The sequence below is a fragment of the Vigna unguiculata genome, chromosome 1 (genome assembly GCF_037176805.1).
Source record: "Vigna unguiculata cultivar grain cowpea cultivar isolate G323 ecotype 2 chromosome 1, ASM3717680v1, whole genome shotgun sequence".
Classification (NCBI taxonomy): Eukaryota; Viridiplantae; Streptophyta; class Magnoliopsida; order Fabales; family Fabaceae; genus Vigna; species Vigna unguiculata.
Genome location: NC_140792.1, coordinates 1,735,973 through 1,750,734, shown reverse-complemented (window position 1 = coordinate 1,750,734; position 14,762 = coordinate 1,735,973). Strand labels below are relative to the sequence as shown.

Genomic DNA, 14,762 nt, shown 5'->3' with positions numbered 1-14,762 from the left:
ATTTAAATGCTTTTAAGACAGTAAAAAAGTAAAGATATTTTTGGTGGATAATAAACATGTTATTTATCCATTGTGGTTTAGATGACTAATTGCTCTTCGAATTTGTGGGTATAGGAACACGCCATTGAAGCTCATTCAACATTCCACACAGGGGCAGGTAAATGGGTGATTGTTATTACTTTTTGTTTTCACGTTTCTCTTGTGATTATTGGCTTCAAAGATGGTGTCTCGTTGGTTTTGATAGATTGGTTAAAGGCTCGGAGTGGTCATAGGACTACTTAGTAACTAGGTTGGTTTAAGGGGCAAATGGGCATTTTTCTTTTTGCCTGTTGTGTGACAAGATCGTGACTTTGTGTTTTGGTCACCAGGTGTTTGATAAAATGTTTGACTGACAATTGCAATATGTTATTGCTTTGATGCGAAGAAAGTTTGTTGCCAATGCAAATTCCAGTTTGGTTGGTTTGTTTTTGTTGATAGTGGTTTTTTTTTGTCCGGTAAAATGTTTAGCTATGATCAGTGCTTATGTGGTATTTGGTTTATTGCATAAGTTTGCGAGCTGTCACCTTTTCCATTTTGTGGTTTGAATTATAGTATTGGTTTTGTTCATGTGAGAACTATGTTGCACGGGTATGGGGATTGGGTGGTTGTATGCTGTAATTCTGAAATTGTTGATTCCGTTTAAAGTTGTTGTCCTTTCCGTGAGAGGTATGTGGTAAGAAGAAAGCTTTCAGTTTCTCAGGAAAAACACAGAGGCTTTGGGTTGTTGTATTGTAGGTGTTTCAATTTCAGTCACAGAGGCTCTGTGCCTTTTCATCCTCGTCCCTCTCTTTCTATCTCTCTCTCTAAGGCTTTGGCATGGATTGCTTTTAGTCTGTCCTTTAGTATTGATGTGGAAAAGCTGTGTTAGCTACCTGCAGAGTTTTTTCTTGTGCTAATTTTAGTTTATTTTTACAAATTTTTTTAGTGGAGTTAGGGTTTCGTTTTTTGAATATTTTGAGTGACATTTGAATTGCTACTGGCATCCTTCAGAACTTTGGCCATATTGGATGCAATGCTTCACTGGGGAAAATCTTGTTTTTACACATGATGCTGTGTAAGGCTGAACCCTTTTTCTGGGTCTTGTAGTGATTTCTTCTTTTGGATAGAAAACACAGGTTTCTGATTGGAGAATGAACACAATTTTTATGCATTTCAACAAAACAGCCAAGTGCCTAAATCTCATTTCTGGTGATCTCAGATCACTCTGGCTTCAATTCTGGTTAGTCCACTGCACTCTTGCAGAATTTTTGGAAAGTCAGTGCTCCTTACATCTTTGCAGTCAAAATTGTGATATTCCTCATATGATTACTCAATTTCACTAGTTTTTATCTTAGCTGCTATCCTGATCTCCCTAAAAAACTAATCTAGTAGGGTTGCACGATCTTAAGTGTTGAATTAGTGTTATTGATGATCCCTTTGTGCAACTCACAAGGATATCTTTAGAAGTGATTCATCTGCAAACAACCCTTGAACTTTATTTCCTTATATTTTGATATCCATTTATATTTTCTCTATTTTATTTACTTTTTTGAATGCCTGTGCACGTCTGAATTAATAGATAAATTCATCACAGCCCTTAATTATCTTTTCTCCCTGTTATGTCACTCAAGGTCAACCTTTAGGTGTTTAGGTAGATATATGAATATACTGTGGACATGGTCTTAACTCTTAAGCATTTATCTTTGCTTCTCAAAGTAATTAAATACCCATGAAAAAGTGCATCTGATATTAGAGTTTACACATACCGTGGTTAGAGCTTCATAAACTTGACTCGTACGTTAGAATCGTAAACTTGTAAGAGTTTGCTTTGTATAAAAATGTATTAAAATATCTGTCAATAATATAATAATTTAATATTATATGTAATATATTATGCTATAAATAATTTTTGTATTTTTTTACTATTTTTCTATTATCAGTTGATTGTATTATTTAATAGTTTTTTTATATTTTTCTAATATTATTATACTTCTATCATTACTCTTTAGTTGATATATTATATGTATTATGTTCTGCATAAAAGAATGTTTTTGGACTTAAAGTGAGCCCCAACAATCCAAAATGTCAGCAAGAGAAGATTAAAAACACGCATAAACTCTAATAGGACCCAACTCACTAATTTTGTAGCCCAGTCTGGTGAAGACAGTCGAAACTTAAAACGACCTTAGAAAGACACCAACACAATCCTGTATTCCATAGGCTGTAGCAAGCTTCAGCTAGTTAAGAGGGGATTTAGGGTTCCAGGAAACATGTTGAAACAAGCAATTGGCAGAACTTGCAGAACCAGTGCTCATGCTTTTGAAGGAAACAGAGTTTTGCCTTGGATATATGTGCCTTCGTGCTTTTTCCACAATGGACAGGTAAAGTCTCTTATTCAAAGCACAATTTAAATTATTTTTTCAATATTTTTCTGTAGAATTTCCTTTTTGTCTGTTTAATAAATTATAGAATTTGGTTGAATCTTGATTTAAGTTTCCCACTTTGGGGGAAACTTCATTGGTTTATGTGTCAAAAACAAATGATAATGTACACTCGATTTTCATTTTGTTTCAAGTAATATGGTGTGATGGGCATTACTGCCTTTAATTGAAATAATTCCTTTCATAGATAAATTAGATAATCAGATGCTAAGCTTCAAACAAAGTATGAAATCCTGAAGCTTATAAAGTTGTACAGGGTTAAATTGGCCTGTGATAATAAATAATTTCTTTAGCTTTTGCATATAGCTTGGAATGAGCCTAAGTTTAATAGAAGAAATCAAGTTTGGAAGGTCTACTACAGGAGGAATAAAATTCAGTAGTTTAGGTTTGTGACAAACCATAACAGATGATATTATTGTGTGATATTAAAGGGCCCTGATTTTAAATTATTGTGAGGGGCATTGGTTGATAGTTGGAAGGGAAAAGGATCTATGTTGTACAACAGTTAGTTAGAGATTATTCAGCACTAGTGTGAATTCATTGATCCCACATATATGTGTAGTGTAATCAACTACCTAGTATAGTTTTACCATTCCAAGTAGCTTGTGTGGATTTTATCCAATTGAAAAATAAAGTTGAACAAGCCTAAAATGCCAATTTGAGGTGAATCATTTGTGTAGTATTATTAATACTCATTTTTAATTCATTTATTTTATACAGGCACATATGGCACCTAGAAGCTTTTTTGGGGTAGAGGATTTCCTCGATGATGACAATAGTCGACCTTACACATACCAAAAAGGGAAGAAATCAAAGAATCCAAACAAGCACATATCTTTCAAACAAAGAACGATTGCGTACATGGAGCCGTTTACACTTGATGTGTTTATCTCAAAACGCTTTGTATCAGCTTCACTCACTCATAGGGTGACAAGCAAACAGGTTGCAGTTGCTGGTACCAACTCCAAGGACATAAAAGCTGTTCTTAGGTCTCGGTCAGACATACCAGCATGCATATCCATCGGCAAGATTTTATCTGAAAGAGCAAGAGAAGCTGATGTTTACACTGCTTCCTACACTCCAAGGGAAAGGGACAAGTTTGAAGGGAAAATCAGAGCTGTAGTTCAATCACTCATTGATAATGGGATTGATATCAAGGTTTACCTTGATTGAGTTGAGTAGTAACTCAAGATTTTGTGGCTATCAATTTGATATCAATTGGTGATTACTGGTTTGGTTTTGTGGCTAGTTAGTTACCATATGCTGCTTTGATGGATAGGAAGATGGAGAAGCATTGTTTAGGGCTAGTAATTTGGGGAAATTATGCATGAACAAAGAAAGATCTTTCAAACTCGTGCATGCAATATGATAACTCCTGATTTCACTGTAACCTTAGAGGCTAAAGGGGTTTGTGTGCTGCTCAACATTTGTCATCTTCTATTTGTCGTTTCCTCCCTTTCACTTATTTAGCAGTGAGAGGTGTCAAAGTGAGTCAACCTGACTCACACGAGTTGGCCCATTACGGGTTGAACTACAAAAACATCGACTCAAACCGTCTCACTTTTTGGTGAGTCAAAAATTTTGCAATTTTGCAATTCGGCTTGACCCATTACGGATTGATGAGTTGATGGGTTAGTTCACTTACGTGTGTGTGTATATATATATATATATATATATATATATATATATATATATATATATATATTGCAATTTATTTTATATATGTATTGCATTGTAATAAGAGTAAATTGACTTAATTTATTTTTTATAACAGTGAAATCAAAGTGTTCACTTAATTCTCGAGATATTATTATAAAAATAGTAGTTAAAGATTTAAGTATCAATGTATATAATTTGACAAACAAATCTATTAAACATCTAAACTATTCAAATATTATTGAACAACATTCTAATATTTAAAAATATGAAATCGTGGACTTATATAATTAGAAGTAGTAAATAATTATAACAAACAAATTTAAAAAAATTGTAAATGATGTATTTAGTAATATTTTAAAGATTTTTATTAAATTATTTTAATTACTAAATCAATATTTATATAAAAGAACTTCTAATAAACTCATTCGAGTAAAGTTACACTTATTTACAATTTTTAAAATATTTGATCGCTCATTTAAATTTGGAAAGATGATTTGAGAGAGTTAGTAGATAAATTTGAGAGAGAAAAGAGAATAAAGAGATATTTTTTATTTCAAAGGATTTGAAAGTGAAAATGAAAAAAATTGAATATAAAGATTGTGAATAATTTCATTGATATAAGAGGTAAAAAAAATGTTTTAATGAATTAGAATTTGAGATTTCAATTTTGTTTTTATTGTTAAATAAATATAAAATAAAATGCATTTAGTTAAAATTAATAAAAAAATGAAACATAAATGATCGTTTTTTAAATTTAAATAAATTAATTATGGTAATAAATTATTAATGAAATTAATATGTATTTGGTTGAAAACAATTTTAATTAAATTTTACATTATAATTAAAAAAAATTATTAAATATTTAAATAAAAAAAATTATTAAATATTTTTGCTAATGACTTTTTTACACACACACACACACACATATATATATATATATATATATATATATATATATATATAACAAACTTAAAATATTTAAAAAGTTAATATATATTAATAATTCTAAGAGTTTTAAATTTTATTCTTTTAATATAGAAACAAATTAACATATCTTCAAATTCTGTGGACTTAAAATTAAAACAGTTTAACTTAAAATAATTGGTGAACTGACACTTTTATTTACTTATATGCAAAATTGTTCAGTTATTATTCTTAATTTTGATCATTAATCGTGAAAAAACAACTTAGTGTATCTAAAAAATACTTCTATGACTGCACTAAAATAAACATATTAATATCGGAATAAAGAAAACAGTTAAATATTTTAGGAGGCATAGAAGAAAAGAGATACAGAGAAACGCACCAAGAGACTTTGGGTTGGGTCGTTGTTTCAGGCACATCCCTGTTTGCGTTTTCATTTTCATCCCTCTCTTTCGATCTCTCTCTCTAAGGTACTCTCTCTCTCTCTCTATACTTCTGCAACTACTTGTGGTGTGGTTTAGATTATTAATCGCTCTTCAAATTTGTTGGTTGAGGAACACATGAACCTTAATTTGATGAATTTCAGTAGAATATGCGGGTTTTTGTTTCCAATACGTTGATGATTTGCATCTCTAGAAAATGGGTTTTTGTTTAGGTTGTTGAGACGAGGGAGAATGTTTTGGAATGAATTGCTTTTAGTCTGTCTTTTAGTATTGATGAGGAAAAGCTAAGTTAACTACCTGCCGAGCTTTTTTCTTGTGCTAATTTTGAGTTTATTTTGACAATTTTGTTTAGTGGAATTGGGGTTTCGTGTTTTTGAATTGTTTGAGTGGAATTAGGGTTATGTTTGAGTGGAATGGTTTTTGATGGCTTCTCTTTGTGTGCCCACTTCTTAAGTTTCCATATTGTCATGGTTATTCCTCTGCCCATGTTGTACTGTAAAATTTGCTGCTGGATGTGAGAAAATAAATTATTTTCATCTGTTGTATTATGTCGCTGGTTATGCATTTCAGGGATTTCAAGGCATATAATTCTCCTCTGGTTTGTTCCTGGAGTCTTGGTGTGTGGCTTTCTTTTTTTCCTCATTTACTCTGTAAAGCAACAACTTTTTGTGTATATTTTATTCAACTGCTGCAAAGACTGCATTCTGATGGTCTATAAATTGCCCTTTTTATTCTTTTGGTGTAATGTGGGATTGTTCTATGGTCTTATGATTGGCCAAATTATTTTCCTGTCCAATAGGAGGAACTGATTAATGGAAAATACTGTTTTTAAAGGAATGAACTAGAGGATCTTCATTGGTTATTACTATTTGTAGATCTGCTCGCTTTAGTTTGAAAAAGTACTTCATAAGTTAAACATAATTTTGATTGGTCTTGAAAAAACTTTGAATTTTTTCATGTATTAGCTTGAGCTTTTGAATGAAGTGATTTCTTAAATATCGTTGGACCTGATTCGACATAAAGTTTCCATGTAACAAAGTTTTATTCCAAGCATTAGTAAACTGGTTATATTGTTTTTTATTCCTTCAATTCCGGCAGCTTTACATATTAATGCTAGTTATAAAGGTCATGCTTATGCTTATATACAACAACAGTTGTGGACATGGTCTTAACTCTTAAGCATCTATTTTTGCTTCTCAGAGTTTCATGGGTAGTGCCCTTCTGGATTTAAAAGCATTTCTTCCTCTACAGTTTTTCCCATGACTTGGATTGAACTATTTGTCTGACTGGGTAACAGAGTATGTTCTCTTTTGTTTTAAGATGCAACAGTCATCCTTCTTTGGTATTAATTATTACTGTTTGTAGATCTTCTCATCTTAGTTTGAGAAGATCCTTAAAATATGATCTTAATATTCATACTTATCAATTGAACATGATCGCACCACTATAGTGGTGGTTATAATGTGGCCTCTACCAGTTCTGTTTTGTATAGTGTTGTTTTTATTGTATCCAGAGCTGCGGTCATGAAGCTATTGGCAATTTGGTATCCTTGAGAACTGTGGCCATATTGGATGCTATGCTTCATAGGGGAAAATCTTGTTTGTACACATGATGCTGTGTAAGGCTGAACCCTTTTTCTGGGTTTTGTAGCAATTTCTATTTTTGGATAGAAAACACAGATTTCTGATTGGAGAAATATACACAATTTTTATGCATTCCAACAAAACAGCCAAGTGCCTAAATCTCATTTCTGGTGATCCCATATCACTCTGGCTTCATTTCTGGTTAACCATTGCACTCTTGCAGAATTTTTGGAAAGTCAGTGCTCCTTACATCATTGCAGTCAAATTTGTGATATTCATCATATGATTACTCAATTTCACAAGTTTCTATCTTAGCTGGAAACCTGATTTCGCTAAAAAACTAGTTCTGGTAGGGTTGCACAATCTTAAGTGTTGAATTAGTATTATTAGACGATACCTTTGTGCAACTCACAAGGATATCTTTAGATGTGATCCATCTGCAAACAACCCTTGAATTTATTTCCGTCTTCATTGGGACTCTACTCTGTTACTTTACCTGTAAATCTTTTCAATATCATGGTGGAAATCAAATTAGAAAGGCTGCAAAGGTTGAGAAGATAGCAACAACCTTGGTTGAGGTTGGAGTTGGTTTTGAATAGGGAGGAGAAAGTGTGATATGGACTTGGTTATATGGGATGCTTAAATTCTACATCAAATAGGATGAAATATTGGTGTAGTTAAGTGGTTTGGTTCTATTCCCCTTGACATGTAGCTTTCAAGGGTAAGTTTCCCAAGTGCCTGTCAATTGGTATCAAAGCTGGTTGCTAGTGACATGGAAAGGGCTACCTACAAAGGGATGGGAGGGATGGCAAAAATACCCGTATCCGTAGGTATCCGTGGATAAAATCTGTGACTGATAGTTGATACCCGCAGGTAGTGGCCATTGATTTTGGTAGAGAAAGGTTGAGTGATGGGTCATGGAGTGTCAGCCACTGGGATATCAACTCTAGGGACAATGCTATGATATAGATTTTATTATTGTGGGGAGCCTAAGTTGCACATTGAGTAGCATGGGATTTTTGGTGGAGTACTCAAGTGATTTGGTTCTATTGTCTTAATAGCTAGTCCTTAAAGGGAGGGTTCTACAAGTGTTTGTCAGGTGTTCCTCTGAACATGCTTGGAATTTAGGGCCAAAAAGGACTAGAAGGATGGAATTGAAAGGAGGGTACTAGCCAAGTCTAGGTGTCTCTTAAAAGAGTTATTTTTTCTTAATTTTGAACATAAAATTTAATTCATATTATATTTTTTTAAAGTAATTATATATATATATATATATATATATATATATATATATATATATGTTGGAAGTCCCACGTCGACTAGAAATAAGACAATTTCATAGTATATAAGTGGGGCGCAAACCTCACATTACAAGCTGGTCTTGTGGGGTTGAGTTAGGCTTAAACTTCACTTCTTAACCTGATATTAGAGCCATAGTTAAAGCCTATCCTAGTGAGATTTCTTAGACATATTATTCCACCCGCTATCGGGCTATTACCGGACCACCCATTTCTAGTTCCACGCACGAGATGTATATACCTTGGCGCGAGGGGGTGTGTTGGAAGTCCCACATTGACTAGAGATAAGGCAATTTTATATTATATAAGTGGAGTGCAAACCTCACCTTACAAGCCAGTTTTGTGAGGTTAAAATAAGTTTAATGTCCACTTCCTAACAATATATATACATATTTATGAATAATTTTACTAGTTTTGTAGTGTAATTTTACTAGTCCCACAATTACTACTTTTGTAGTGTAATTTTAATTTGGTATGTTTTATTTATGAATAATTTTTATTTTTGAAATTGTGATGGTTATTTATCTTATATGTGTGTGTATGCACATGTGTCCAAATGTAATTTTATTTTATGTTATATTTATCTTTTTACATTCGGTACACAGTTTATGCATTTATCTTCCTTTTTAATTTCTAATCCTAGGTAGGATCTCAATTTTGACTAGGTTGTTTGTTCCATATTGCTTCTAGTGAGCCCATTCACATCTCAGCTTCATTTCAGTCTCTGTTCTATGTTCTATTCATTACTACAAGTCTCTGATTATTTCCACTGCCGTGATGACTTCAAGATTGTCAGCCTCTAATCGGTGTCCTTTTTCCATTCAAACAAATTCGACCTCCTTTTCCTTTATTTGCAAACCCATGTTTTCAATCTTTTTATATCAGTTTTTTTTTTTTCATTCCTACGCTCTCATGCTCTTGGCAGTCATGTATTTCCTTTATGATTTAACTTCTGCTCTTATAGATTGTCTTGAACTAAAGAACACCCATGTTTTTTTCATTTATAATGTATAATTGTAAAGTATAAATTATTAAAGACTATGATTTTATGTTACATTTTCTTTTCGTTTTTGTGTTTTAGAATTATGTGAACCATATTTTTTAATTCATTATGGAGTTGGTGCATCTGAGGTTGAAGAATATATTCATTGGTTTTGAAGTTTTTGTCTTGAATTTGTTTCAAGCATTAGGTTTAGCCCTTGAGTGAAGTGAATTCTTGAATTATTGTTTGAGTTACTTACTTGACCTATGGAGCTAAACTTATCTTAGTTACTACTATTGTAGGGATTTTCTTGTTATTGTGTATCTTTCACACAAAGTGAGTAATCTTATTTCTAGTGAATAAGAGATACCAATAAGGAACAAATCAATTACTAATAATGGAAAATACCTGTTAAGATATTTTCCTATTTGGTATAATGAAATCATATCATATCTCTTATTTTCTATAATCAAATCATACATATGTATCATGAGTATCTCAACCTGGAGCATACATATGTATCATGAGTCAAGTTTGTTACAAGTGTCATCAACACAAGACCCCTTGAGAGACTTAGGGAACATGTCAACCAATTGGTTGTTGGAGCTGACCAAGTCAACAGTGAGAAGGCTTCACACATCAATATGGTGAAGGTGTGTGAAGATCTTCGAGGAACCAGTTGGCTTAGACTAAGATATTAGTGCCTTTTGGAGAAGGGCAGCTCTGATTGAAAGGTTTTGTCAGACATCTAAGGTTGCAACATCTAAGCTTTGGAGAATCATGACTTTGATACTGTATTGAAAGGATTTGCTTTTAATTGTGCTTCTTGTGAACACATGAATGCCCGCTCTTATTTATAATGAAGAGGGGATTCAATAATAAGGAACAAAATCAATAACCAATAAAGGAAAATATTTGCTAAGATATATTCTTATTTTATGCAGTAAAAGCATATCATATTTCCTATTTAATGTAATCGAAACATATCTTTAACAGTTACTGTCAGTCTTCTGCGATTGAAGTTTTTTATTTGGAGTGTCCTGTTTTAGCAGTTAGTTCGTGGGTTCTGACATATGTGGAAGTTATATATGCTTGCTTAAGCCATTATTGAACAATCAATTTAGCTCGAGATTCTTTTGACACCTCTTTACCCCCTCCCTATTTTCTTCTTAAATTAGCCTCCTTAATTGAATTACTGTTGCTTTTTGTTTACTGGTTTCGGTAACATTTACCATTTTGAGATTTTTCTACTCCAGTACCTGTATAATATGGGACAAAACAGGAAGAATAAAAATCCTGAAGAGGGGACTTCTAATCCTCAATCATCAGAAAAAGTTGAGGATACTAATCCTGCTGAAGGATCTAGTAAACCAGAGCCGAGTAACAAGAATACTCCACAATCACTGAAGGCTAAATCTAAAATTGGTAAGAAAATCAAGGGTGCTAAGTTAAAGACCCCGATAAATAAAGGTCCTCAACAGATTGGGGGAAAGAGAAGGCTTGGAAAGAACAAAAAAGTAGTGGGCAATAGTGATGAACTGCCAAAAGATAAGACTGAAGAGAATGGAAGGAATAATGAGAAGGAAAGTCAACATAGGAGCATCATTAATGAAAGAAGTCATACTGAGAAGAGACATCGGGCTGAAAAAAATAAGATCATTAAGGTTGACAGGAGTGAACAGAAGCAGAAGAATAGAGGGTCGGAACGGGGTGCTGGTAGTAGAATAAACAAAAATAATCATAGTGGTGCAGACAATACCAATTCCCGGGAAAAACAGAGAGAAAAATTTGCTGGTTTCATCTTTATGTGCAGTGGGAAGACAAAGCCCGACTGTTTCCGCTATAGCGTCATGGGTGTTTCAGCTGCTAAGAAAGATATTGTTTTAAGTATCAAGCCTGGAACTAAGCTTTTTCTTTATGATTTTGATCTGAGGCTGTTGTATGGGATTTACAAAGCTTCATCTTCCGGTGGTATGAAACTTGAACCCCGAGCTTTTGGTGGTGCCTTTCCTGCTCAGGTTACTTGCTCTCATCTACTTTTCCTATCTAATTTGTCCCAATGTTGTCTTTTTTTATTATGGATCATGTGCTGATGGTACAACCTTCAGGTGCGGTTTAATGTTGTTTCTGATTGTTTTCCACTACCGGAGAGCATTTTCAAGAAGGCGATCAAGGAAAATTACAATGAGAAACACAAGTTTAAAACAGAGCTTACTGCTCGACAAGTGAGAACCAAATATGCCTCTGGTGGGCTATTTTCAGTTCCTTTTGTTCTTCATCATTGATATATTCAAATGTCACATTTCAGGTTAGGAAGCTCACTGAACTTTTCCGACCAGTGGATGTTCGTTCAGGCTTGCAGCCTGCTCGCTCCCCTCCAAAAGCAATAATTCACGATAGGAAGGCTCTTGACGATGTTAGGGGATCATGGTCCCATTTGCATAGGGAAGGTGATCCCTTAATAGAACGGCAAGAGGGGGTTTCTCGTGATTTATTTCTTACTGAGAAGAGTTACCGAGCTTATGGTCTCCAAGGAGATAGAAGGAATGTGATACCAGCCTCTGATGTTAATCCCTCACTGGATCCTTATGAGAGGGATTATGAAAGAGATCACCTTCATCATGTGGACCCTCTATACCGTACAGTTGTTCCTTCCCACAGAGAAAGTCTTCATCTAAATCGTCGTCATTTGAATGAGAGTGAACATCAGACCTATTTGCGTGGTGGGATTTCTGAACACGCAGATGATCCCTATAACCCGTATCACCATGGTGCTTCACCAAGGGATCCATATTTTCCATCTAGAGAGGAAATCCCTTCAGGCTCCTATTTGGCTGGGGGAAGAACCTTGATTCAAAGTGATAGCTTGCAAAGGAGAGAGGCTGTTCAGGATAGGCTTTACTCAACATATTCTGCAGCTGATGCTTTGTCTGAATACAATCGGATGCAGCACTATCAGGATAGTTTGGAAGCTACTGCGGTGCCAGTTTCATCCCGTTACTCTTTTGCTGGTCCTTCATATTCACTTCGCTAGATCAAACAAGCTCTTCTGAAATCTCCCTTTATAATATGTTCATTAAGATTACCATCTATTATGGTGACTGACTCAATTTCATTAAAAAGAACTGTACCAATCCTACATACTTTTTCGGTTAGGCAACACTCTGATTTGGGAAAGCGTCATTTATTCACTGTGTTTGAGATTTGATGTGCAAAGTGCCATTGATAATCAATGATAATTTTCCTCGCAGACCCCAGTTGCTTTGCAACTTTCACAATTTGTGACTTGTGGCTAATTGGCATGTCATTTTGCTGCTTTGGCAGATAGGGAGATAAGGAAGCAGCATTTCAATTGATTCTTTAGGATCTGTTTGGACACCCTGTATGAATGTGGATACTCTGTATAATTTTCAGTGTCTGTCCTAAAAAAATGTATTATTTTGCCAATGTTTTCATGGCCAGAATGGTTAACAAGTGAACAAAGATTAGGTTTTTATGTTTAGTCAGACCTTCTGATGATTGCATCTTCCGAATCACATTGGTTTTTAATGTTTTTAAATGATATAGCTGATTTAAATTTGATCACCTGTGAACTGTATTGAGCTTGGGGTGTGGTGTTAATAATACTGAACCCGCTTTGGTATTACGATAATGGTTTTAGTTGGAGGGTGAAAAGTAGAAATAGAGAAAGATAGTTTTAATTTTGGCTTGTTGGGTAGGAGGGAAATGTGGAGTGAATTACGAAGTGAGTTTCACAAGTATTTTTTCCATCTTGATCTTTTCTCTATTTCCTTTTTTATTAAACACCTTTAACTTTCAGTCTATTGTTTACTTATTTTCACTTTTCTATCATTTGCTCTTTTATCAAGTAGGGCAAAGCTTTATTGTACAAATTTTGACACTTTGGAGTATACTGTATACACCCCATCCACTCAAATATGAGAGGGGCCTCACCCTTTTGTAAATATCTTAACATTGTGTTTGGTTTGGATAAAGAATTTTAACAATTTCAAGAAATTGAAATACATGATATTTGAAATATTTATAATTGAATTCTTTTTATTTCTTAAATAGTTTATTTGAATAAAGTAATTGAATATTTTAAATTTAATTTTCTTGTTTGGATAAATCAATTTAACTTCTCTTTTAAGACAAATTTATTTTAAAAATATTTTGATAACTCGACTCTACTCTATTTTTTATTCTAAGTTTACTTAGTTTGACTTTTGGCTCAGGTCAACTCATCTCGAGTTGTCTTGATTGTGAGATCCAGATAATGCGTCTTAACTTTTAACTTGGATTGACTGTTCTTTATCTTGGATTTGAGACGACTCATCTTGACCTTTGACTTAGGATGACAATGCTTGACCTTTTAGTCGAGTCGACTTGTCTCGACCTTCGACGCAGGCCTAGTGGTTATGACCTCTGGTGTAAACAAACTCGTCATGACCTTCAATTTAATGAGCACATATCAATCTTCAGTCTAGGCTGACTCATCTCAACATTCGTCGTAGGTCGTATTGGCTTGACTTTCAACCAAGTCGAATAGGCTCAACTTTTGACTCGAGTCGAATAAACTTGATCTTCTTTTCTAGCCGAATCGACTCAACCTTTAGTATGGCTGAATCTTCTCAACTATCGGCCCGGGTCAAATCTACTCAACTTTCAGCCTGGGTCAAATCTACTAGACTTTTGGCTCGAGTTGAATTTACTCGACCTTCGACTCCGAGCGAATCTACTCGACAATTGGTCTGGGCTGAATCTGCTCAACCTTCAGCCTAAGTTGAATTTGTTGAACATTTAGCCTAAGTCGACTCAGGTCGACCTTTGGCCCAAATCAAGTAAGCTGACATTCTGCTAAGATGAGTCGGCTTGACCTTCGATTCAAGCCTAGTCAACTCGACTTTCAGCCTAGGCCGAGTTGGCTTGTCTTTCGACCTAGGTTGAGTCTACTTGTGCTTCAACTTGGACCTATCCAGCTTGACCTTTGGTTTAGACTGAGTCGACTCAACCTTTAGCTTCGGCTTGAACCGACGTGTCTTAACTTTCACCTTGAATTGACTTATCTCAACCGTCTTGAGCCGAGTTGTCTTGAACTTTGGTTTGGCCGACTTGACAAGATCTACGAGTTGAACAAATCTGACAAGACCTTTAGTCATTTCCTAACTAGTTTAAATTGAAGGTCAAATTGGAATGTTTTGATTTTTGGCTCCGATCGACCCGACTCGATCTTTCTAGCCATTTTCTACTTCCAACGTTGATTCTTCACGTATCAACAATTGGATGTGTATGTACTAATTAAGATAGAGTTTTCATATCCAAAAAGTAATGTCATCCTTTCCATTGAATTGGTTGGATCCAAAACTGAAGTCAATAGAGGCAAGGGTTTTCCTTTCTGCACACATCACATGTTT

At 34.4% G+C, this 14,762-nt stretch overlaps 2 protein-coding genes across 12 annotated transcripts; both read left to right on the top strand.

The window, feature by feature from the left end:
• Positions 1 to 3,883, top strand: LOC114185054 (Ribosomal L18p/L5e family protein). 8 transcript variants are annotated; one of them, XM_028072832.2, is made up of 5 exons: positions 141 to 157; positions 1,030 to 1,093; positions 1,204 to 1,258; positions 2,167 to 2,399; positions 3,180 to 3,883. In XM_028072832.2, the coding sequence occupies exons 4-5, from the start codon at positions 2,289 to 2,291 to the stop codon at positions 3,630 to 3,632; spliced, it is 564 nt and encodes a 187-aa protein (XP_027928633.1). In that variant the 5' UTR covers positions 141 to 157; positions 1,030 to 1,093; positions 1,204 to 1,258; positions 2,167 to 2,288; the 3' UTR covers positions 3,633 to 3,883. The 8 variants fall into 8 exon arrangements, with proteins under 8 accessions (XP_027928877.1, XP_027928713.1, XP_027928797.1 ...); XM_028072996.2 differs by lacking the exon at positions 1,030 to 1,093 and having other exon boundaries at positions 26 to 157; positions 1,146 to 1,258; positions 2,172 to 2,399; XM_028072752.2 differs by lacking the exon at positions 1,030 to 1,093 and having other exon boundaries at positions 27 to 157; positions 1,146 to 1,258.
• Positions 3,884 to 5,375: 1,492 nt separating this feature from the next.
• On the top strand, positions 5,376 to 12,598 carry LOC114180481 (DCD (Development and Cell Death) domain protein). 4 transcript variants are annotated; one of them, XM_028066808.2, is made up of 6 exons: positions 5,376 to 5,512; positions 6,056 to 6,102; positions 6,686 to 6,783; positions 10,605 to 11,366; positions 11,457 to 11,573; positions 11,657 to 12,598. In XM_028066808.2, exons 4-6 carry the CDS (start codon positions 10,617 to 10,619, stop codon positions 12,380 to 12,382), a joined length of 1,593 nt encoding a protein of 530 aa, XP_027922609.1. In that variant the 5' UTR covers positions 5,376 to 5,512; positions 6,056 to 6,102; positions 6,686 to 6,783; positions 10,605 to 10,616; the 3' UTR covers positions 12,383 to 12,598. The 4 variants fall into 4 exon arrangements, with proteins under 4 accessions (XP_027922609.1, XP_027922599.1, XP_027922605.1 ...); XM_028066798.2 differs by lacking the exon at positions 6,686 to 6,783; XM_028066814.2 differs by lacking the exon at positions 6,056 to 6,102 and having other exon boundaries at positions 5,399 to 5,512.
• Positions 12,599 to 14,762: the final 2,164 nt, after the last annotated feature.